The 20,673-nt window shown below is 54.4% G+C and overlaps 6 protein-coding genes across 6 annotated transcripts; all 6 read left to right on the top strand.

Annotated features, from left to right (window-relative positions):
- Positions 1-226: 226 nt before the first annotated feature.
- Positions 227-1,322, top strand: SETTUDRAFT_46211 (uncharacterized protein; the record flags this gene model as incomplete). The annotated part of the gene is made up of 2 exons (XM_008024756.1): positions 227-538; positions 589-1,322. 2 exons carry the CDS (start codon positions 227-229, stop codon positions 901-903), a joined length of 627 nt encoding a protein of 208 aa, XP_008022947.1. The 3' UTR covers positions 904-1,322.
- A 277-nt stretch (positions 1,323-1,599) lies between these two features.
- Positions 1,600-4,188, top strand: SETTUDRAFT_37872 (uncharacterized protein; the record flags this gene model as incomplete). The annotated part of the gene is made up of 3 exons (XM_008024734.1): positions 1,600-1,626; positions 1,700-3,966; positions 4,029-4,188. 3 exons carry the CDS (start codon positions 1,600-1,602, stop codon positions 4,186-4,188), a joined length of 2,454 nt encoding a protein of 817 aa, XP_008022925.1.
- Positions 4,189-4,658: 470 nt separating this feature from the next.
- SETTUDRAFT_104964 (uncharacterized protein) lies at positions 4,659-5,920 on the top strand (the record flags this gene model as incomplete). The annotated part of the gene is made up of 4 exons (XM_008024964.1): positions 4,659-4,813; positions 4,867-5,141; positions 5,211-5,438; positions 5,493-5,920. The coding sequence occupies 4 exons, from the start codon at positions 4,659-4,661 to the stop codon at positions 5,918-5,920; spliced, it is 1,086 nt and encodes a 361-aa protein (XP_008023155.1).
- Positions 5,921-9,099: 3,179 nt separating this feature from the next.
- On the top strand, positions 9,100-11,456 carry SETTUDRAFT_167861 (uncharacterized protein). The gene is made up of 9 exons (XM_008024963.1): positions 9,100-9,260; positions 9,465-9,537; positions 9,600-9,620; positions 9,672-10,016; positions 10,072-10,269; positions 10,318-10,402; positions 10,451-11,107; positions 11,157-11,225; positions 11,279-11,456. The coding sequence occupies exons 1-9, from the start codon at positions 9,214-9,216 to the stop codon at positions 11,311-11,313; spliced, it is 1,530 nt and encodes a 509-aa protein (XP_008023154.1). The 5' UTR covers positions 9,100-9,213; the 3' UTR covers positions 11,314-11,456.
- Positions 11,457-11,867: 411 nt separating this feature from the next.
- SETTUDRAFT_128016 (uncharacterized protein) lies at positions 11,868-13,766 on the top strand. The gene is made up of 2 exons (XM_008024962.1): positions 11,868-13,401; positions 13,461-13,766. The coding sequence occupies exons 1-2, from the start codon at positions 11,994-11,996 to the stop codon at positions 13,487-13,489; spliced, it is 1,437 nt and encodes a 478-aa protein (XP_008023153.1). The 5' UTR covers positions 11,868-11,993; the 3' UTR covers positions 13,490-13,766.
- A 1,715-nt stretch (positions 13,767-15,481) lies between these two features.
- SETTUDRAFT_159747 (uncharacterized protein) lies at positions 15,482-20,559 on the top strand (the record flags this gene model as incomplete). Its single annotated transcript, XM_008024961.1, has 5 exons — positions 15,482-15,616; positions 15,747-15,879; positions 15,942-16,131; positions 16,181-20,310; positions 20,360-20,559. 5 exons carry the CDS (start codon positions 15,482-15,484, stop codon positions 20,557-20,559), a joined length of 4,788 nt encoding a protein of 1,595 aa, XP_008023152.1.
- Positions 20,560-20,673: the final 114 nt, after the last annotated feature.

Below are 20,673 nucleotides of genomic sequence, written 5' to 3'. Positions count from 1 at the left end.
AGGCATGCAGTCTGTTCTATAATTGGCCGCCGTATCCTCCTGCTCCGTGTATTGACAGCTGCACTCTATCCAGGTACTTCCTGGCGTTGCATTGTCCAGCCAGCCGTTGCAGCGTCCGCGAGGCGTCTCCGCTGCGGCCGTTTATCGCCACGTGACCCTCCTTATCGAACCGCCGCTATCTCTCTCCTTATTCTTACTCTGCCAGCAACCCCAGACAATTTCCGAAATGACCTCGCTAGACCCAAAGGTTGCTTCGCTCGTCGATCGGGCCGCGCGCGAGGACGAGTCGGACGAGGATGCACTTATCGCGTCTCTGGAAGACGACGAAGAGCTGGATGCTTTCCGCGAGCAACGACTCCAACAATTGCACCAAGAGTATGACAGGGCGCGGCGGCTGAAAGAGAGCGACCACGGGACGTATACAGAGATCAAGGACGAGAAGGCATTGATGGACCTTACAACAAGCACCAAATTGTGTGTGGTGCACTTTTTCAAGCCCGACTTCAACCGCTGTCGAATCATGGACACGCATCTCGAGGTAAAAAAAAAACTCACATGGAGATAGGAAATAATTGCTGACGTGAACAGTCACTGGCTCCGTCCCACTATGAGGCCCGTTTCCTGAGGATCAACGTGGAAAACTGCCCATTTCTTGTCACACGTCTGGGGATCCAAGTCCTCCCATGTGTGATTGCTTTTATTGACGGCGTGGGGGCTGATCGCATCATTGGGTTCGAGGGGCTCGGCCACACTGAGCAGACCTTTACTACCCGGGACCTGGAGGCTAGGCTGATCCGGGCAAACGTGCTTGCACGAAACAAAGTCAATGAAGAAGACGAGAGGCGGAGGCTACAGCGCGGTAAAGAGAAGGAACAGGAAGACGAGGACGATGACTGGGATTGAAGAGCAACAGGCTCAAGTCTTACGGCCGTGCGCAGCTGAGCTGAAATGATGAGAGAGACATTTCCTCATATCAACAGGGAGGCTGCAGTTTACACCGTCGCTCGCCAGATGAGACAACAGCAAGCCTCAAGAACAGCCTGCCATTAGGCGCACAACAAGCAAAACAACTTTCATGGTTGCCATTGAGGAAACAGGCTGATTCCTCCCGGTCCAGCAGCAACAGCCCAACATCTCAATCATATCCAAACAGTGCAGCAAACAATGACAAACAACACGGCGATTATGTTGAGTGCAATGGGCCAGGCATGTGATGGATTTGCCTTTCTGCAACACAAACAATCATCTGCACGCCAAGCAACATGAGACGAGGGAGTGGGCAACAGACGTGCACGAGACACTTGAATCGACTTGGATTCATGACCAAAGAACCCATTTCAACATGCATCATTGATATTTTGTGTGGAGTTGGACTGTGGGTCCATGTGTAGTGTCCTGGCCTATGGAACTCCAAGAGTGCGGCGTTAACGCGGGAGATCTGTGCATACATGCCTAACTAAAACATTTGCAAGCAACAGACACGGGGGGCCTTATCAGGCACTGAGCGTCACCATGCGTCAAGTTCTTTGAACTACCGTAACGTCACAGCTGCTCTACAAGTCGCGTTGCGCTAGCTCTTGAGCTGACTGCAAACTCACCATGGAGGCGTCTGCGCTGGCCGGTGTTGTATGTCTATTCTGATTACGCGGCCCCATGTCTGTCGTCAGCTTCCAAGCCCGCAAGCTAATGCGAGCTCCAGATAGCCGCACTGCCGCAATGCATTGAATCCGCAAGGCAACTTTATGACCTTCGCACAAAGTACAAAGACGCCTCTGTGCTCATCACAGCCATCTACTCCGAGTCGCAGGTTGTCGCCGCCACCCTCTCTCAACTCCAAAACCTGCTCGAACACGATACGCTCCGCAAGAAACCCGAATTACTCGAGACGTTCGATCGTGCACTAACAAATTGTCGCGTCGTATATGCATGTCTCGATGAGGAGGTACGGGAGCTGGTCCTGAAGGCTGAGACGGATGACCTGAAGTTCAGGGATCGGGCAAAATTTCTGTGGAAGGAAGATACATTCAAAGAGCTGCTCACTCAGATCCGAGGGCAGCAATCAGGCCTTAATTTGTTGGTGCAAGGACTCCAAATAGAATCCATTGCAGACATCAAGAGACTGGTACAAGACAACAGCGTGACGCTTGAAATGGCACTAAAAGGGACCAAGACTCTCCGACAGACGCATCCAAAAGTCAAAGTACCAGAGTCGCTCTTCAACCGTCAAGACATACAGGGTGAGGGTTCCGACAATGAATTACTCCAATTGGATACTGAATTCGCATTCGACGACGATGTTGTCAATTCCAAAGCCTATCGTCGCGTCATGGCAATGGCCCTTTCACGCAGCAGGACTAGAGTGCTCGATGATCCAAAGACTGGGCCACGAGAAGAAGAATCGACTGCTCTTGGGACCGTACGTCAAGACGACGAGAGTAAAGATGCATGTAGCACAATCATCCCTCTAACTTCGGGGGGCGAGGATGCTGCAAACGTCACACCAGAATCTGATGCTAAGCCAGAGTCTGCAACTCAAGCCGCTCCTGCGAATGAACACAGCGACCTTTTTGGTACTCTTGAGCGCGATGTTCTTGCATGCATGCCTCCGGCTACATCTATAAACGTTCAGTCGACTCCGAATCTGACGCTGACTAGTACTGGCAACCCAAGTGCTGGAAAACTAACTCCTTCACCGATAACATTGCCTAGTGGCAAATACGACACTGTTGAACTGGAAGCGACACTCCCACCATTACCTTCTCGTCATCCAAGTAATGACAGTTCTGCAGCATCTACGCCCCAAATGCGTTCGGTCTCGTCTGACAATAGCATGTACACTTCGGATGCGCCCACCACCTTCTCCCAGCCATCAGCAGGGTCATTGTACACCATACATTCAGCCTCTGCGACGAGCCCAAACCTCCTGGCTCGACCTCTGCGGAAACCATTGCCACCTGCGAGCAAAAGATCATATAGCAATCTCCGCGACAGAATCGATGCACCATCTGAACACACACCTTCGATCCCTGTACCACCATTCCGCAACGCAGAGATTCGCGCTATATGGAGTTTCCTCATCGATTCGGAAAGAAAATATATCGACCGCATGACAAAGTTCAAACGCATATTCTACGACCCCGTGATAAGACAATGGCCCATCCTAGAGAAACACCTCAGCGCAATCCTCATCGGCGAACAACTCGCCATCTGCCACGAGCACCATATCCTGCGCGCCCTGGACCAAAACCTTCTCTCCGCTCACCCTGAAACTACCTGCGATCCCAGCGTTATCGAAGCCTGGATTCCAAAAGCCCAACAGCTATACCGTGAATACACCTGCAAAATGCCCCACACAGCGTCGTCGTTACGGAAAGCACAAACTGCAGATACGCGATTCACACCGTTTATCAATACGCTTGGTCTCAGCTTCGTGTACTTTAACAGGGGCTGGGAAGACTACTTGCAGCTTCCGCGGCTGCAGCTGCAATCCTACAGCGATAATCTGATGAACATGGTTGCCATTGCAGAGACACTGACTACACCGGCGGCAAAGCAAGAGCTGGAGAGGCTACGATGGGCGCTGCAGGCTGTGAAGGACTTCAACGCCTCGATAGCCGTCCTGCACGAAGCAACGCAGGGCAAGGAAGACGTACAGAACGTGTACAAGCGGCTTCGCATGGACAGTGACGATTTGTCTAGCCTATGTTTACTTGATCCAAGCCGCAGAGTCAAGTATCAGGGTGGCATGGCGCTGAAATATCGAAGTCAAGGGCCATGGATTCCCATTCACGCCGTGCTATTCGACCACTGTTTTGTGTGGGGAAAAACAAAGAAGAGTAAAGGCGACGAAATCCCGGTTACCGGCAAACCTGTTATGCTTTCCGATGTGGAATTTTCGCTCCCAAACGAGAAGCACACGTTTCAGAAGGCGACGATGCTGCACCAGATTACGAGGGGATCGGCCGTGTAAGTGAATTATATTGGTTGTTTTTTTGTGATGCAAGAATGCTGACGACTGGTGGGTGCAGGTACTATATTATCGTTAAGAATATTACTATGGGGAGTAAACCAAGTCTCCTGGGCGTGTACAGTACAGAAGAGAGGGATGTGTGGTTTAATCATCTCATCACGGCAAAGTCCCGCGCGTCTACCCTTCCCATACGGAAAAATATATCAACGGAACGTTGATGTTATGAGCACTGGCCTGCAATATATGTACGGACCCAATACCGGCAAGGATCCAATTTCGTAGATCTAGCATCACGTACATGAGCTTTGTTTAAATGAGGGCTGAAGACAGGGTCTAGGGTCACGCACGGGAGGAATTGTTAGAGAATAGGATGTAATGCTAGTAATGCTTGCTGAGGTTACAACGATAAGAAGTTTATGTAGAGAAGGGGTTATTGGAATGCAGGATTTGAGGTCATGTGCGGTAGCGCTCAGGTGCTGGGAATGGGAACGAGATCCCCTGTCACCACTACCTGGTACCTAATGAGTCTATGACCAATCATGGCTAAACCTGTACCTACCTAGGCTGACAAAGGTGGGTGGGTGGCACAGCGCTAAGGGAATCACCATTCTTCACACTTACTACGAGGAACCTTCAATTATTGAGACGACTTCTTTTCTACGGGTTCCTGCTTCCCAGTCTTAGATTCATGCTTCTCAATCGTCTAGCTCGTCAGATAATCCCAATTCCACGGATAAGCATCAGAATGGCGTCCACCATTGTCGGCAAATCCGGCCGTGTATACACTCAGCGCGGCGTCCTGCAGGAGCGCAAAGACGCCAGCATGAGCATCTTCAAAGCCGAGTAAGTAGTTAAAACCTCAAAGTTGAAGTTCCGCTCAACAAGATTCTTTCTAGATCTCACGACAAATCTTTCGTTCTCAAGCGCGTGTCCAAGCCATTCTACGACTTGTCGTTACGCCTTGCAGCCGATCTCCCAGAGTCTCGTCGGCTGCGCATGCATACTGATGTCAGCGAAGACGAAAACGTGCTAATCTACCCGTACTACCAAGATACTCTGCTTGGACTGCTCCGGGAAGATCCAGAGATCTCAGATGCAGCACGCAGCAAAATCTTGCGGGACACAGGAGAAGCCATTCAAGAACTGCACAGCGAGAACTGGATCCATATTGGTACGATGACTACCAATCTGTATTTCCATCGTGCATGACAGATTTCTAACCACGAATTCAACTTGGCAGATATCAAGCCCGATAATATACTGCTCAACTGGACGTGCGACGAAGAGGGTACTAAAACAATCACACACGTTGCTTTAGGGGACTTCGACATCGCTTTCAAGCTGGAAGCGGGAGCACTGCTCTACACCAGGCATGCAGTAGGCAACGCTATGTGGCGCAGTCCTGAAGGCCAGACTGGGAGAGGTTTGTCCAAGGCATCAGACGTTTACTCATTCGGGCTTGTTGTAAGTCACCCTCCAATTGCTGTTTCCATCAGTATCATTCGAAGAAACCCAGAATAAGTGTTCACACAATGCATATACACCCTGGGGGCTGGGGAATTGCTGCTCATCAACAACTATCAAGAGCTCGTCAAGCTGGGCATAACTCCCGAGCAAGAAATCCTAACACGGCACTTCTCCTACTTTGGCTCAGCAAACGACGGCCTTCTCCGCCGCATTTCAAGCGAGAAATGGGCAAAGGCTTTCAAATCAGCATCTCAGATGGCGGAGTTGGCCGTGCAAGACCAGCCTGAAATGAGTTTTGAAGTGTGGGGCCAAGAGTTGGGTTTGCAGGCACAGGACATGATATCGCGAATGACCAAAATGGATCCGCTGGCTAGGCCGGAGATAGACGATATCTTGGCGCATCTGTGGTGGCAGGAAGAGACGGCTGGATGCATAGTTGGGGTGGCGACGGGACTTTGTGCGTTTGTGTGTCTTGGAGGGTGAATACAAAGCCACGAAGCTGATACGTGGCGAAGCGATGTTTCACGTCGCATTATATCAGTCTTAGTATGTCCTCATCGAAGCTCGGTACATGCACATAATAATTTGCATCTATCAACGTTATGATTTTATGGTTTCGCGCGAAGGAGGAAGGGTATCATTTCTGATAATACATCGACAAACTTGAACAGGCTCCTATTAGCGTTGGGATGTTACTCCTGAACAAGGATGTGGGAAGATCTCAGAGATTACCGGGCCCTTTGAAGAGCAATGGGGTACCCTCACCGTCCAGAGAATGTTGGCCTTTATGCATGACCGTTCCGGCTTCGAGCCGAACGATAACTTAGACTGGTTTGCGAGCTGCTGCGAGGCTTATTCGGAATGGCGTCGTGTGCTGGAATCCAAGTGCGAACGCCATATCCAGCCAAAGAATGGCATCATCAAGCACGAAGACCTACGTGAGCTTCGAGATGTTCTTCAGACATATACTAACTTGCCAGAATTTATGCGAAACACATTGGCGTGCCTAACCGCCAACGCCATCAAGGACCGACCGACCACGGATATCATAGAGACTCATCAAGTCGCATATCACAAGCCGTCCTGTATGTTCAATGCCACGCAGCTGGATCGATTGGCATCTCCGCAAAGCCATGTGTACTGCGTCAATTCCGGAAACGTTCACTGCGACAACTATGTCGAGGTCCGAGGTGAGGCCAAGCTGGAGGGGCACTACGTACCACTGTCGTTACTGTGACCCAGCAGACTTTAGCCAAGTGTTCCACCATGTGGTCTTGGCCCATAAAACCCTTCTTCCGTGGGCGTTAGTCACTCGCGAAGGCAGGCAATTCAATTTCCACGCCCCGTTGGGCGCTGATACCTCCGAGCCGCACCATACCTTTTTGCCTACGTATTTTGGCAGTATGAAGATACTACCAAACATGCCAAGCGGCCAAGAGGTGTACGCTCGCGTCGACCGCTGGGGCAAGTTTAGGACTGCGGCGCAAATCGATGAGGCGGCTGGCCTGCGGAAGCGGACTATATTGCGTGTAAAGGGCCCATCCCTGAGGCTTCCTGATAATTCACAGGTGCCGGGTGAGGCTGCTTCACCAGAATTATCCATGGACATGGATGTAGAACCATCAATGCTTACCCAAAGACTAGAGGTTAGAGGGCAAGTTCGTGCTCAAGCCCGTCCACCTGCGAAGAAAAACACCAATGTCCAGCGATCAGAACCTGCCGTGCTGGCCGCAAAGCGTTCGAGGCCCTTGGAATCCACAGATGAGCCTGTAGTGGCAGACACACCACCGCAGCAAGCAGCCGCACTCACAACAACTTTCATGGACCGAGCGCTATTTAATCTCGAGCGACAGGCCCAAGGTCAGACCGCAGAATCTCCTCGTGAATTGCCACGGGCTCCAGAAGTATCGTTTTGTCAACGAGAGGAGAATGCGAATCTCCTCGAGCCGGGCCCTCCTTTACTGCTTGTCGCAAACAACGAGACCTTTACTATTACATCTGACGACTCATTCGACCTCGAGCATGATATCCGGCAAAACGAGAAGTGGCTTTCGAAGATGGGAAACGGAGACAATGGATCGGGTGAGGTTGCTGGGCTCTTTGGCTTCAACTTTCATCACAGCCTGCGTCGTGAGGGAGACGAATCCGATACTGAAGAAGAGACGCCGCTTGCTGGAAAGGCAGAGGAAAGGCCAGGGGCTCCAGTGACGGATGTGCTCGGCTCTCCTCAAACGAGCATGCTGACTAGGCACCGGGAAAGAGTATCGCAGTCGTTTGCTTTGGACGCAAGTTCTGGTACTTTGATGGATACCGGCAACGAGAAGGCCGTTTCGCAGCCATTCAGCGGCCGACTGGACCTTGAGCGCATAGCTCCGCTGCAGTCGAGTGGTGCACAGGCAGATGCAACTGAGCATGCGCGTGAGTTTGGCGGTGCAGCGGTGGAGTTGCCTGGGTGGGCGGAAATCCAGAAGAGTGTTGGGGATGGTGGTAGTATTCCAGACACGGAGCCGGGAGAATCGTTGCATGCGGATGTGGATGAGTAATGGTTGGGCGGGTAGTCTTAGCTGTGAAGGGTAAAGGAAGCTCGGGTGGATAGGAAGCAGATTAATAAAGGCGCTTGTCAGATGACCGTGTGCATAACCGTTTTTCCTTTGTCGCCCTGTGTTGCATCGTTACACCTGGTTTTTAAGTGGAGCTCGTGCGAATCGGCCAAAGTTTTTGCGTTGCCAGGACGGTAGGTAGTGAGGCTGTACTTGGCACCCCCGCCAGATGCTCTCGAGGTTGATGCATGCTGTGCACGCACAAGTGCCGCTGGCCACGGCGACACTTGTCCGCCACACGTGGGCAGCAGTGTGTATATGTAGCGACGGCCTGGCTACAGGTGGAGGGGGCGGCGGGCGAATCAAATCATTGTGCCGGGCTGCGGATGATTATCAAACACCAACGGGGGCAGCAGTCGAGTGCCCCGCCATGGCAGCGGCGAGCTTACCAATGCAGCGCGCCCAGCCTAGTGGTAGTTACTAGGCGAGCAGAGGAGGGGCCGGGGCAATGCAGCACTGGCAGGGTGGATAGCAGGACAGTGGCAGTACTGTAGGCGCTCGGGGCATTGGGCGTGCTCGATGGCGGGGTATTGCGCCGCCCGCCCTGGAGACGGGAGCTCAACCAGCTGTCATGGCGGGCATGGCGCGACACGAGCAGCGTCCAAGTCGTGCTTGGCCGTGCCGAGCGGTTTGGCCTGGCTGGTTCTGGTCGGTCGACGCATTTCCGACGCGGTGCAGGCCTTAAGGGGGCGTGGCCGAGCTGGGCCAGCCTTCTCCGGCACGCCGCGGTGCAGTGCGGCGACAGGCCGTGCAGGCGGCTTAGTGATGGTTGCGGTGCGGACACATGGCCAGGCTATGGCTGTTGACTGATGGGGTGTCAGACGGACGGCGTCAAGGGGGCGGCAGGCTTTCGTGTCTGGTGCTGGTCGGGTCGGGTCCTGTCACTGTCGTGTCTGATAGATACTTACTGGCCCTATCGCCGGCGTTGGAGCGGCAAATTGGCCAACGTCACCACCACGACCGCCGCGCTAGAGCACGTCCGACAACCCCACCAGCCACTGTAGCTTTTCTTTCGCACACCACGCTCTATCCGTAGCTTCCGTCCTTCTACCGCGTCTCTCTGCCTGACCCGATTCCCATTGTCCGTTGCAGCCCTTGATTGAGCTGTCATCTCTGCAACCGCGCCTTTGCCAGAGCGATTGCACCCCTCAACCCCAAACAACCCCCCATCTCGCCATGGCCGACACTGTCATCCAGCCGCAGCACGAGGTGGCCAATGCCGGGTACGTGACCTCAATCCTGCGCTCTCGGGGCATGGCCCGCGAGGGAGAAGACGCCTCCATTTGCCTTGGCTGGATTTGTCCGGCTGTTGTTTCTGGCCGAGTCGAGTCGAGTTGCTCGATGAAAGAGGGGCCGCTCCTTGCGCCCGCCCCACGACCATCACCCACGCCTGCTGAACACGACGGCTAATCCGAGCGCCCGCACAGAAACATGGAGCTCAAGGACAACACCATCATTGTTGTTCTCGGCGCCTCTGGCGATTTGGCCAAGAAGAAGACGGTACGTACACGTTGTTGAGCCGCGCGGGGGCGGGATGAGACGTCAGACTAACATGACACCAGTTCCCAGCTCTGTTTGGTCTTGTAGGTTACACGGCCTAGCTGCGATTGCGCCCTCGTTGACCACGGATATAGCACCGGAACAACTTCCTTCCCAAGAACATTCGCATCGTCGGCTATGCGCGCACCAAGATGGACCACGACGAGTACCTCAAGCGCGTCAAGTCGTACATCAAGACGCCCACAAAGGAGATTGAGCAGCAGCTAGAAGAGTTTTGCGGCTTCTGCACCTACGTCGCCGGCCAGTACGACCAGGACGACTCCTTTCTCCAGCTCGAAAAGCACATGCAGGAGATTGAAAAGGGCCGCAAGGAGACCAACCGCGTCTTCTACATGGCGCTGCCCCCTAGCGTCTTCATCACAGTTTCCCAGCACTTGAAGCGCAACTGCTACCCCAAGAGCGGCATTGCTCGTGTCATTGTAAGCCAGTTGCGTGCATCCGCCCTGTGCCGTGCCACTAACGACCGGTGTGCAGGTTGAGAAGCCATTCGGCAAGGATCTCCCAAGTTCGCGCGAACTGCAGCAAGCGTTGGCTCCAGACTGGACTGAAGACGAGCTGTACCGCATCGACCACTACCTCGGCAAGGAGATGGTCAAGAACATTCTCATTCTCCGATTTGGTAACGAGTTCTTTGGCGCAACCTGGAACAGAAACCACATCGACAACGTTCAGGTACGAGGAGCTGAAGCCGGCCGCAGCTGGAGATATTGACGAGCACAGATTACCTTCAAAGAGCCCTTTGGCACAGAGGGGCGAGGAGGCTACTTTGACGAGTTTGGCATCATCCGTGATGTCATGCAGAACCGTGAGTGACCAAATGCGGTTCCCAGGAAAAGGCGACTGACAATGGCAGACTTGCTGCAAGTGCTGACTCTCCTGGCCATGGAGCGGCCCATTTCCTTCTCTGCCGAAGACATCCGTGACGAAAAGGTGCGCGTGCTCCGTGGCATGGCGTCCATCGAGCCCAAGAACGTCATCATCGGACAATACGGAAAGTCGCTGGACGGACAGAAGCCCGGCTACAAGGAGGACGACACGGTGCCCAAGGACTCGCGATGCCCCACGTTTGCCTCGATGGTTGCGTACATCAAGAACGAGAGGTGGGACGGTGTGCCCTTTATCCTCAAGGCCGGAAAGGCTCTCAACGAGCAGAAGACCGAGGTCCGCATCCAGTTCAAGGATGTTACTTCTGGCATTTTCAAGGACATTCCCCGCAACGAGCTCGTCATCCGCGTGCAGCCCAACGAGAGTGTTTACATCAAGATGAACTCCAAGCTGCCCGGTCTCAGCATGCAGACTGTCGTCACAGAGCTTGACCTCACGTACAGACGGCGATTCTCGGACCTGAAGATCCCCGAGGCGTACGAGTCGCTCATTCTCGACGCGCTCAAGGGCGACCACTCCAACTTTGTGCGTGACGACGAGCTCGACGCCAGCTGGAGGATCTTCACACCTCTGCTGCACTACCTGGACGACAACAAGGAGATTATCCCCATGGAGTACCCATACGGTATGTGCTGTATGACTATGAAATTGGACGGTTGCTGACTGACTCGCAGGCTCCCGCGGCCCCGCCGTGTTGGACGACTTTACTTCGTCCTACGGATACAAGTTCAGCGACGCAGCAGGTAAGACCTCGCCTCTGTAGCGAACCGGCAACACGTCACTAATACAGCTACAGGATACCAATGGCCAATGAACGAGCAGAAGTTGTAGGGGCCAGGTCGAGCACGCGGGAAAAGGGCAGCAAGTTTGGCTTGTTTTGATGTCATGATCAGCCTCGGCAGCTTCTTTTTTTATACGAATGCAAGCAAGTGAATAGATAATGAATGTAACGACGCCTCCATGTCGCAGGTGGCCATGCATGTGTATGTCAAGAGTGGTGGCCGGAGCGGGTGCATTGCTGCTAACCGTAGGGGTGGAATTTAGGCTTCTGTTTCCGAGAGCGGAGGACTCAGGCCTGGGCGATGGTGGGGGTAGAGAGGCTAGAGCGCGATGGCATCATCAGCAGATTGAGAAATTTTTGAGACGCGTCTGAGCAACGCGGGCTGACTCAAACCAATTAGATCTGACTGCATGCCGCAATGGGCGAGTCCAGCAAAGGCTGATTGCTAAGAAAAAAAAAGTGGAGAGCGTCTTTTGTCGGTGTCGGTGTCGGTGTCAGTGTCGCTGTTGCTCATACAGTAGTCGCCGCCGGTACCACTATTTTCATTGACGCTGTTGGAACCCGGCTAGCCATTTTACCTGTGACTCGATATTACTCGACAAGGAGCGCCTCGGGGTATTTATAGTCGAGCACTCTGAGCCTCCGGATCGTGCGACCTGATTGAGTTGTCGCATCCCTCCTCTCTCCGCCGAGCAACCTCCGCAATCACCTCCGCGTGCGCCCGCCCACCATGACTCCCGCCCAGGATATCGCCGGCAGCGGCAACATGCCCTCACGCTCCGTGTCCAACAGCCTCAACTTCAGCACCAGCCCGTCGATTCCCTTCCACAGCCCGCCGTCGACATTTCGCCAGCCGCCGTCGCTCAACACAAGAGATGGCCGCTCGCATGCGCAGCAGCTCGCCAAGCAGCTGAAGCCGTTCGACACCAAGGACATCAAGGTGCTTCTGCTGGAAAATGTCAACGAGGCGGGTGTCCAGATCCTCCGGGACCAGGGATACCAGGTCGAGGCAATCAAGGCCAGTCTGGGAGAGGACGAGCTGATTGAGAAGATCCGCAATGTCCAGGTCATTGGCATCCGCTCCAAGACCAAACTCACCAAGAAGGTCTTGGACGAGGCCAAGGACCTGATTGTCATCGGCTGCTTCTGCATTGGAATGAACCAGGTCGACCTGGAGGCTGCGGCCAGCAAGGGAATTGCCGTCTTCAACTCGCCCTTTAGCAACTCGCGCTCCGTTGCCGAGCTCGTCATTTCGGAAATCATTGCGCTCGCTCGCCAGCTTGCCGACCGCTCCATGGAACTGCACAATGGCACTTGGAACAAGGTCAGCAAGGGCTGCTGGGAGATTCGAGGCAAGACACTGGGCATAGTCGGATATGGACACATTGGTTCGCAGCTGAGTGTGCTGGCCGAGTCGATGGGCATGAACGTCATCTACTACGATGTCCTGACCACCATGGGTCTGGGAACTGCGCGACAAGTAGCGACTCTCGACGACCTCCTGTCAGAAGCCGACTTTGTCTCGCTACACGTTCCCGCGCTTCCCGAGACCAAGAATCTCATTGGCAAGGCGCAATTCGCAAAGATGAAGGACGGCAGCTACCTCATCAACAATGCTCGCGGCACCGTCGTCGACATTCCAGCGCTGATTGAGGCCAGTCGGTCTGGCAAGCTCGCAGGAGCAGCCATTGACGTGTTCCCCAACGAGCCGGCTGGCAACGGCGACTACTTCACGAGCGAGCTCAACACATGGACCAAGGACCTTGTCGGCCTCAAGAACCTGATCCTCACCCCCCACATTGGCGGCAGCACCGAGGAAGCGCAGAGCGCCATTGGTGTCGAAGTCAGCACAGCGCTGGTTCGCTACGTCAACGAGGGCACGACGCTCGGTGCCGTCAACATGCCCGAGGTCAACCTTCGCGGCCTGACGCTCGACCAGCCAGACTGCATGCGTGTCATTTACATCCACAAGAACGTCCCCGGTGTCCTGAGACAGGTCAACGGCATCCTGCTGCACCACAACATTGAAAAGCAAATGTCGGATTCAAAGGGCGACGTTGCCTACCTCATGGCGGATATCAGTGAGGTCAAGGAGGGAGAGATTAAGGACTTGTTTACGAGTTTGGAGGAGTTGTCGTGTAAGTGTGCTCTCTACTTTTTTTTTCTACTTACAATTTCGTGACTAATTATTCAACAGCATGCATTCGTACGAGAGTCTTGTATTAAGAAAAGCGGAGCAATCACAGACGCGGGGGTGTAAAAAATCGGTGAGGGGGGCTGGGGTAACATTGCTGCAAAAAAAAGTTACTGTGTGTTTGAAGGAAAGAAGGGGAGGGGCAGCTTTGACTATGTCTCTGTCTCTGGGGGATCTTTTTTCTTTTCTTTACATGTATATTCTAGTAGCTACTTTCTTCAACAGCAAAGTTCAACAATGGCCGGCTACAAGAGCTATTATTATCAGAACAAGACTGACTACGGCTGCGTGCGGCATTAACCATCCCCCCCCCTCCCCCTTTCGCCCTCAGCCTTTGTACGCATCGGTGTACACCGGATATCGATTTATTTATTTCGATCTTTGCAAGGTGTACCCCCCTTCTTTTCTTGGATTTACTTTTTTTGTATTTCACCGTTCTATCCTTGGGTGACTTTTTTTTGGGAGGGGAGGGGAGGGGGCCTTTATTTTTGTTTTTTCCTGGCAATAACGTTTCTGCTAATGATGCTGTTTGCTTTTTTTAGGGCTTGCGCTTCTCTCGGATCTACTTGCTTTGTCCTTCTGGAAATGCGTGCATGGTTCTCTCTTTTTTTTTCCCGTGATTGGGTTTCCTGATTGGGTACGTACACAACTGTGCTGGCTGGAGGCTCGTTAAGAGTTGCCTCCCGCCCGTTTACTGTACCCAGGGACGAGGTTATGCAGCACAAGTTGGTGTGGGTGGGTGTGGGTGGGTGTGGGTGGCCAAGTTAACGTGTGTTCGCCGGGTGGAGGTTACACTGGCACTGGGTCGGAAGGGCGTGGGTGAAACATGGACGCTTGCGTGAACCACGCGTTGGCGATGACAGCTGCACGACGGGCACAAAGGGGTCTTGTCGCCCGTTTATGCTGGGTGGTCATAGCCGCGGCCTTTTGCTCGAGTGTGTGTGTGCTGTGCCTGGCGGTGGAGTCGGGTGTACATACATGTATGTATGTATGTATGTATGTATGAATGTGGCGGGCGGTGGAGGAGTCATGGCCAGTTTGCGGCTGTCATGGCATACCAACAGGATCCACCGTCGTGGATCGGGGCAGAGAATGGGACGCGTACCATGGCACGGCCCGATGGGGCTTAGCGCAGGGTCGCCGTCGTGGCAGCAGGCAGCGTGGAAAGGCGGCCACGGCCACGTGACGCTGCATACAGACATGGCACATATGCATGGCGTGCAGGCGGCCGGGCATGCTAGCGCTCGAGGGTGGCTGGTTCAACAGAGCGGGCATGACTGTGTGTCTATGTCGATACAGTATCGATGTGCGGGAGCATGTTTGGGAGCACGTACGACTCTCCACATGGGGAACACGAGCCATGTCAAACATGGCCACGCACCTGAGGCACGGCGTTTCAGGGCGTGCCGAGAGTCTGGGGACGAGAGGCAAACTGCACAAGAGGGCGCGGCGGAGGCGGGCAGCGCGACTGGCACAGAGCGAGTAATAAGAATCGCAGGCCCGTGTTTGAGGATGCAGAGAGGCCGGATGAGGCTTACTGGGCATGCAGCGTCGAGGAGGTGCATATTGTGAGACGAGGATGGCTTGGGCCCCCCTGCGACGTGGCTCGTGCGAATAAGCGGGATGTTGGCGGTGAGAGGGCCGTTTAGCGCAACCAGAGAAAGTCGACAGGCCCGCTGGCAGGTGTTCGCATAACCCCGACCACACCCATTGCGTTTCTCTCCTCTGGGCGATGCCGCCAACTGTGTAACCTGCGCTGTGCTGACGACGACGACGACGACGACGACGAAGACGAAGAAGACGACGACGACGACGACGACGACGCCCGGCGAGAGAGCACGCCGCCCACGACACACGCCAGCGGCCGCAGCCCAGCGAGCGGAGCATACAGCAAACCTCCCCCCTCCCCTCCTCACCCTCCTCCGCCCCCGACGCGGCTCCCTGATCCCGCACCGCCTTTTGCACTTGGGGCGACACCACCGCACGCAGCCACGCCCGCCCGCCCCAGGCACCGCCCGCACACCATGGCTCACATCTACGACATCGGCACCCGCGCGTGGCAGCCCGACACCACCGAGGGCTGGGTTGCCTCTGAAGTGACGGACAAGCAGATTGCGGGGGACAAGGTGAAGCTGGTCTTTAAGCTGGAAAATGGCGAGGTACGCTGCACCACCACCACCACTACTACTACTACTACTGCCACCGGCCATGCCCCGCGGATAGAGAGCGGGGGAGACACAGACTGCAGAGAGAAAAAGACAAAGATGATGCTGACCATGTCCTGTGCAGACCAAGTCGGTCGAGACGACGCTGGATGCCATCCAGACGGGCAACGATGCCAACCTGCCGCCCCTGATGAACCCCGCCATGCTCGAGGCCAGCGACGACCTCACCAACCTGTCCCATCTCAACGAGCCCGCTGGTACGGCCTGCTCCTCTCTGCACACCGCCACCGCCCCCTTCCGAATACTGACCGCGATGCAGTCCTCCAGGCCATCAAGCTCCGCTACCTGCAAAAGGAGATTTACACATATTCCGGCATCGTCCTGATTGCCACAAATCCCTTTGCCCGCGTCGACTCGCTATACGTCCCCGGCATGGTCCAGGTCTATGCCGGCAAGCAGAGATCCTATGGCGCCCCGCATCTGTTCGCCATTGCTGAAGAGGCTTTTGCGTAAGACTCCCCTCTCCTCTCCCTCCTGCCAGCGACTAACAGCGCCCAGCGACATGTTGCGAGACCAGAAGAACCAGACCATTGTCGTGTCTGGAGAGTCTGGAGCCGGAAAGACGGTCAGCGCCAAATACATTATGCGATACTTTGCCACACGAGAGTCACCCGACAATCCGGGCAAGCGGAGAGGCAAGTCCGACTCGATGAGTGAGACGGAAGAGCAGATTCTGGCTACCAATCCCATCATGGAGGCCTTTGGTAACGCCAAGACGACGCGAAACGACAACTCGTCGCGTTTTGGTAAATACATTGAGATCATGTTCAACAAGCAGACGGACATTATCGGTGCAAAGATTCGGACATATCTGCTTGAGCGCTCAAGATTGGTGTTCCAGCCGCTTAAGGAGCGCAACTACCACATCTTCTACCAGCTCGTTTTCGGTGCCACCGACGAGGAGCGCGAGGAGCTCTCGCTGAAGTCGGTCGAGGAGTTCAACTACCTCAACCAGGGTAGTGCGCCCGTCATTGACGGCATGGACGACGTGGCCGAGTTCAAGGCAACCAAGCAGTCGTTGACAAAGATTGGCGTTCCAGAAGAGACACAGGCCGGCATCTGGCGGCTGCTTGCGGCCCTCTTGCACATGGGAGATGTCAAGATCACCGCAACACGGACAGACTCGAACCTCGCGCCAGATGAGCCGTCGCTCGTCAAGGCTTGCTCACTGCTCGGCATTGACGCAAACACGTTTGCCAAGTGGATTGTAAAGAAGCAGCTCATTACCAGAGGAGAAAAGATTGTCTCCAACCTGACACAACAACAAGCTATCGTGGTCCGAGATTCCGTCGCCAAGTTCATCTACTCGAGTTTGTTCGACTGGCTAGTTGAGCGAACCAACGAGAGTCTTGCCACCCAAGAGGTCATCGCTTCTGCGCACACCTTTATTGGTGTTCTGGATATTTATGGTTTCGAGCATTTCGCAAAGAACTCTTTTGAGCAGTTCTGTATCAACTATGCCAACGAGAAGCTGCAGCAAGAGTTCAATGCACACGTCTTCAAGCTAGAGCAGGAAGAGTACATGCGCGAACAGATTGACTGGACATTCATTGACTTCGCCGACAACCAGCCATGTATTGACCTGATTGAGGGCAAGCTCGGTATCCTGTCGCTCTTGGACGAAGAGTCTAGGCTGCCCATGGGTTCCGACGAGCAGTTTGTCACCAAGCTCCACCACAACTACTCGGGAGACAAGCACAAATTTTACAAGAAGCCTCGATTCGGAAAGTCGGCCTTTACCGTCTGCCACTATGCCGTCGATGTCACGTATGAGTCTGACGGCTTCATTGAGAAGAACAGAGATACCGTGCCCGACGAGCACATGGAGGTGCTCAAGGCCTCGAGCAACAAGTTCTTGACTGAGGTCTTGGAGACAGCCGCACAGATCCGCGAAAAGGAGACGGCGAGCACCACCACTACCAAGCCAGGTGCCGCAGTGTCCGCTGGACGCAGGGTGGCTACCAACCGCAAGCCTACGCTTGGTGGCATCTTCAAGTCTTCGCTCATCGAGCTCATGCAAACCATCAACTCGACCGATGTACACTACATCCGTTGTATCAAGCCCAATGAGGCCAAGGCCGCCTGGCAGTTTGACGGACCCATGGTCCTGAGTCAGTTGCGAGCTTGTGGTGTCCTCGAAACCGTCCGCATCAGTTGTGCTGGTTACCCTACACGATGGACGTATGAAGAATTCGCCCTGCGTTACTACATGTTGGTCAGGTCTGCTGACTGGACACCGGAAATCCGCAACATGGCCACAGCCATTCTGAAGAAGGCTCTGGGTACTGGCAAGAACGATGGTACCGACAAGTACCAGATGGGTCTGACCAAGATCTTCTTCCGCGCCGGTATGCTTGCGTTCCTTGAGAACCTGCGTACTGCCAGGCTCAACGATGCGGCTGTTATGATCCAGAAGAACCTCCGTGCCAAGTACTACCGCCGCATCTACCTCGAGATGCGCGAGGCCGTAATTTCAGTACAGTCGTTGGCTAGGGGCTACATGACCAGGGAACGTACCGAAGAGGCGAGACAGGTCAGGGCTGCGACAACCATCCAAAGAGTGTGGCGCGGCAGCAAGGACCGCAAGCGCTTCCTCGTTGTCAGGAACTCGGTCATCAAGTTTGAGGCTGCCGCCAAGGGTTACCTTCTCCGCAAGAACCTCATGGATAAGAGGCTTGGCGATGCTGCTCGCATGATCCAGCGCAACTGGCGTAAACAACGCTACATCCGCGAGTACAAGAAGAAGATCAAGCAAATCATTACCGTCCAGAAGCTCTGGCGAGGACGAAAGGCCCGCAGGGAGTACAAGGTCTTGCGTGCCGAGTCTCGCGATCTCAAGAACATTTCCTACAAGCTGGAAAACAAGGTCGTCGAGCTTACCCAGAACCTGGGCACGATGCGCGAACAGAACAAGTCGCTCAAGTCACAAGTCGAAAACTACGAGAGCCAGATCAAGTCGTACAAGGAGCGCAGCCGCACTCTGGAGAACCGCCAGAAGGAACTCCAGGCCGAGGCCAACCAGGCTGGTATTACCGCCGCCAAGCTCAGCCAGATGGAGGACGAGTACAAGAAGCTACAGATCAGCTACGAGGAGAGCACTGCCAAAATGCGACACTTGCAAGAAGAGGAGAAGGAGCTCCGTGCATCGCTTAAGAGGACTACCGAGGACCTTGAGCTGTCCAAGAGGAGGAGCAATGTCACCGAGACGGAGAAGATGTCGCTCCGCCAGCAGCTTGCGGAGCTGCAGGAGCAGGTCGAGTTGATGAAGCGCTCTGGCCCGCTTACCTCGGACATCACCAACGGACACGCTCCCAGCATCGCGCCCAGCAGCTTGATCAAGCTTGTCTCGTCCAAGAAGCCCAAGAGGCGCAGTGCCGGACCCGATACGCGCGACATCAACCGCTTCAGCGAACAGTACAACCCTCGCCCAGTCTCCATGGCTCCTGGCTCTACCATCCACAGGCAGAACCTCTCGGGCTCAACGTTTGCTCAGCTTGACAATGTTGAGCTTGAGCTTGAGAACATTCTTGCCGAGGAGGACATGCTGAACGACGAGGTCACTCTTGGCTTGATCAAGAACCTCAAGATCCCCTCGCCTACCACGACGCCTCCTCCTACAGACAAGGAAGTGCTCTTCCCTGCCTACCTCATCAACCTTGTCACATCGGAGATGTGGAACAATGGCTTCGTCAAGGAGTCTGAGCGCTTCCTTGCCAACGTCATGCAGTCGATCCAGCAAGAGGTCATGCAGCACGATGCCGAGGATGCCATCAACCCAGGTGCCTTCTGGCTGTCCAACGTGCACGAGATGTTGTCGTTTGTCTTCCTCGCCGAAGACTGGTACGAGCAGCAAAAGACGGACAACTACGAGTACGACCGACTGCTCGAGATTGTCAAGCACGACTTGGAGAGTCTTGAGTTCAACATCTACCACACGTGGATGAAGGTGCTCAAGAAGAAGCTGCACAAGATGATCATTCCCGCCATCATTGAGTCGCAGTCTCTGCCCGGTTTCGTCACCAACGAGAGCAACCGTTTCCTCGGCAAGCTGCTCCAGGGCAGCAACACCCCTGCCTACAGCATGGACAACCTCCTCACTCTGCTCAACAGCGTGTACAAGGCCATGAAGGCATACTACCTGGAGGACTCCATCATCACACAGTGCGTCACCGAGCTGCTGAGGTTAGTCGGCGTCACTGCCTTCAACGACCTGCTCATGCGCCGCAACTTCCTTTCGTGGAAGCGTGGTCTCCAGATCAACTACAACATCACTCGTATCGAAGAGTGGTGCAAGTCTCATGACATGCCAGAGGGTACTCTGCAGCTCGAGCATCTCATGCAAGCTACCAAGCTGCTCCAGCTCAAGAAGGCTACTTTGAACGACATTGAGATTATCCAAGATATTTGCTGGATGCTGAGCCCCAACCAAATCCAGAAGCTGCTGAACCAGTACCTGGTTGCTGATTACGAGCAGCCCATCAACGGCGAGATCATGAAGGCTGTTGCCTCTCGCGTGACGGAGAAGAGCGATGTCTTGCTGCTTACCGCAGTCGACATGGAGGACAGTGGCCCATACGAGATTGCGGAGCCAAGAGTAATCACTGCCCTTGAGACATACACGCCATCATGTAAGTTGCTTAACCTTGGCTGTTACAAAACACATCTAACGATTGACAGGGCTGCAAACACCCCGCTTGAAGCGCCTTGCTGAGATTGTCTCACAACAAGCCATTGCGCAGCAAGAAAAGCTCGAGTTTGACGATGACATGCCACCTGGCCAATCCAACGGCGATGCCATGCACGCCCTGACTGGCGGCATGGGCATGAACGGCGGAATGAACGGACACGCAACGATTGAGGAAGGCATTGAGGCATGAAGTTGAGAGCATTATCTTTGTGAGCGCAAATTTGGCATTTAGACATGACCCGAGACGACGAAAGCATTGAAAGAAAGCCAGCCGCCCTCTCTTTTTTTTCTTTATTGCCCCGTT

The sequence above is a fragment of the Exserohilum turcica genome (genome assembly GCF_000359705.1).
Source record: "Exserohilum turcica Et28A unplaced genomic scaffold SETTUscaffold_13, whole genome shotgun sequence".
In the NCBI taxonomy this organism is placed as follows: domain Eukaryota; kingdom Fungi; phylum Ascomycota; class Dothideomycetes; order Pleosporales; family Pleosporaceae; genus Exserohilum; species Exserohilum turcicum.
This window is presented reverse-complemented; position numbering and strand designations above follow the sequence as displayed.

What these genes read in the sequence shown, in the direction of transcription:
- SETTUDRAFT_128016 (XM_008024962.1), top strand. Translation starts at nt 11,994, where the DNA reads ATGACTCCCGCCCAGGATATCGCCGGCAGCGGCAACATGCCCTCACGC. An exon ending in GAGTTTGGAGGAGTTGTCGT is followed by an intron (nt 13,402 to 13,460) that starts GTAAGTGTGCTC and finishes ATTATTCAACAG; the next exon opens with CATGCATTCGTACGAGAGTC.
- SETTUDRAFT_167861 (XM_008024963.1), top strand. Translation starts at nt 9,214, where the DNA reads ATGGCCGACACTGTCATCCAGCCGCAGCACGAGGTGGCCAATGCCGG. An exon ending in CACGAGGTGGCCAATGCCGG is followed by an intron (nt 9,261 to 9,464) that starts GTACGTGACCTC and finishes GCGCCCGCACAG; the next exon opens with AAACATGGAGCTCAAGGACA. An exon ending in TCCCAGCTCTGTTTGGTCTT is followed by an intron (nt 9,621 to 9,671) that starts GTAGGTTACACG and finishes CCACGGATATAG; the next exon opens with CACCGGAACAACTTCCTTCC.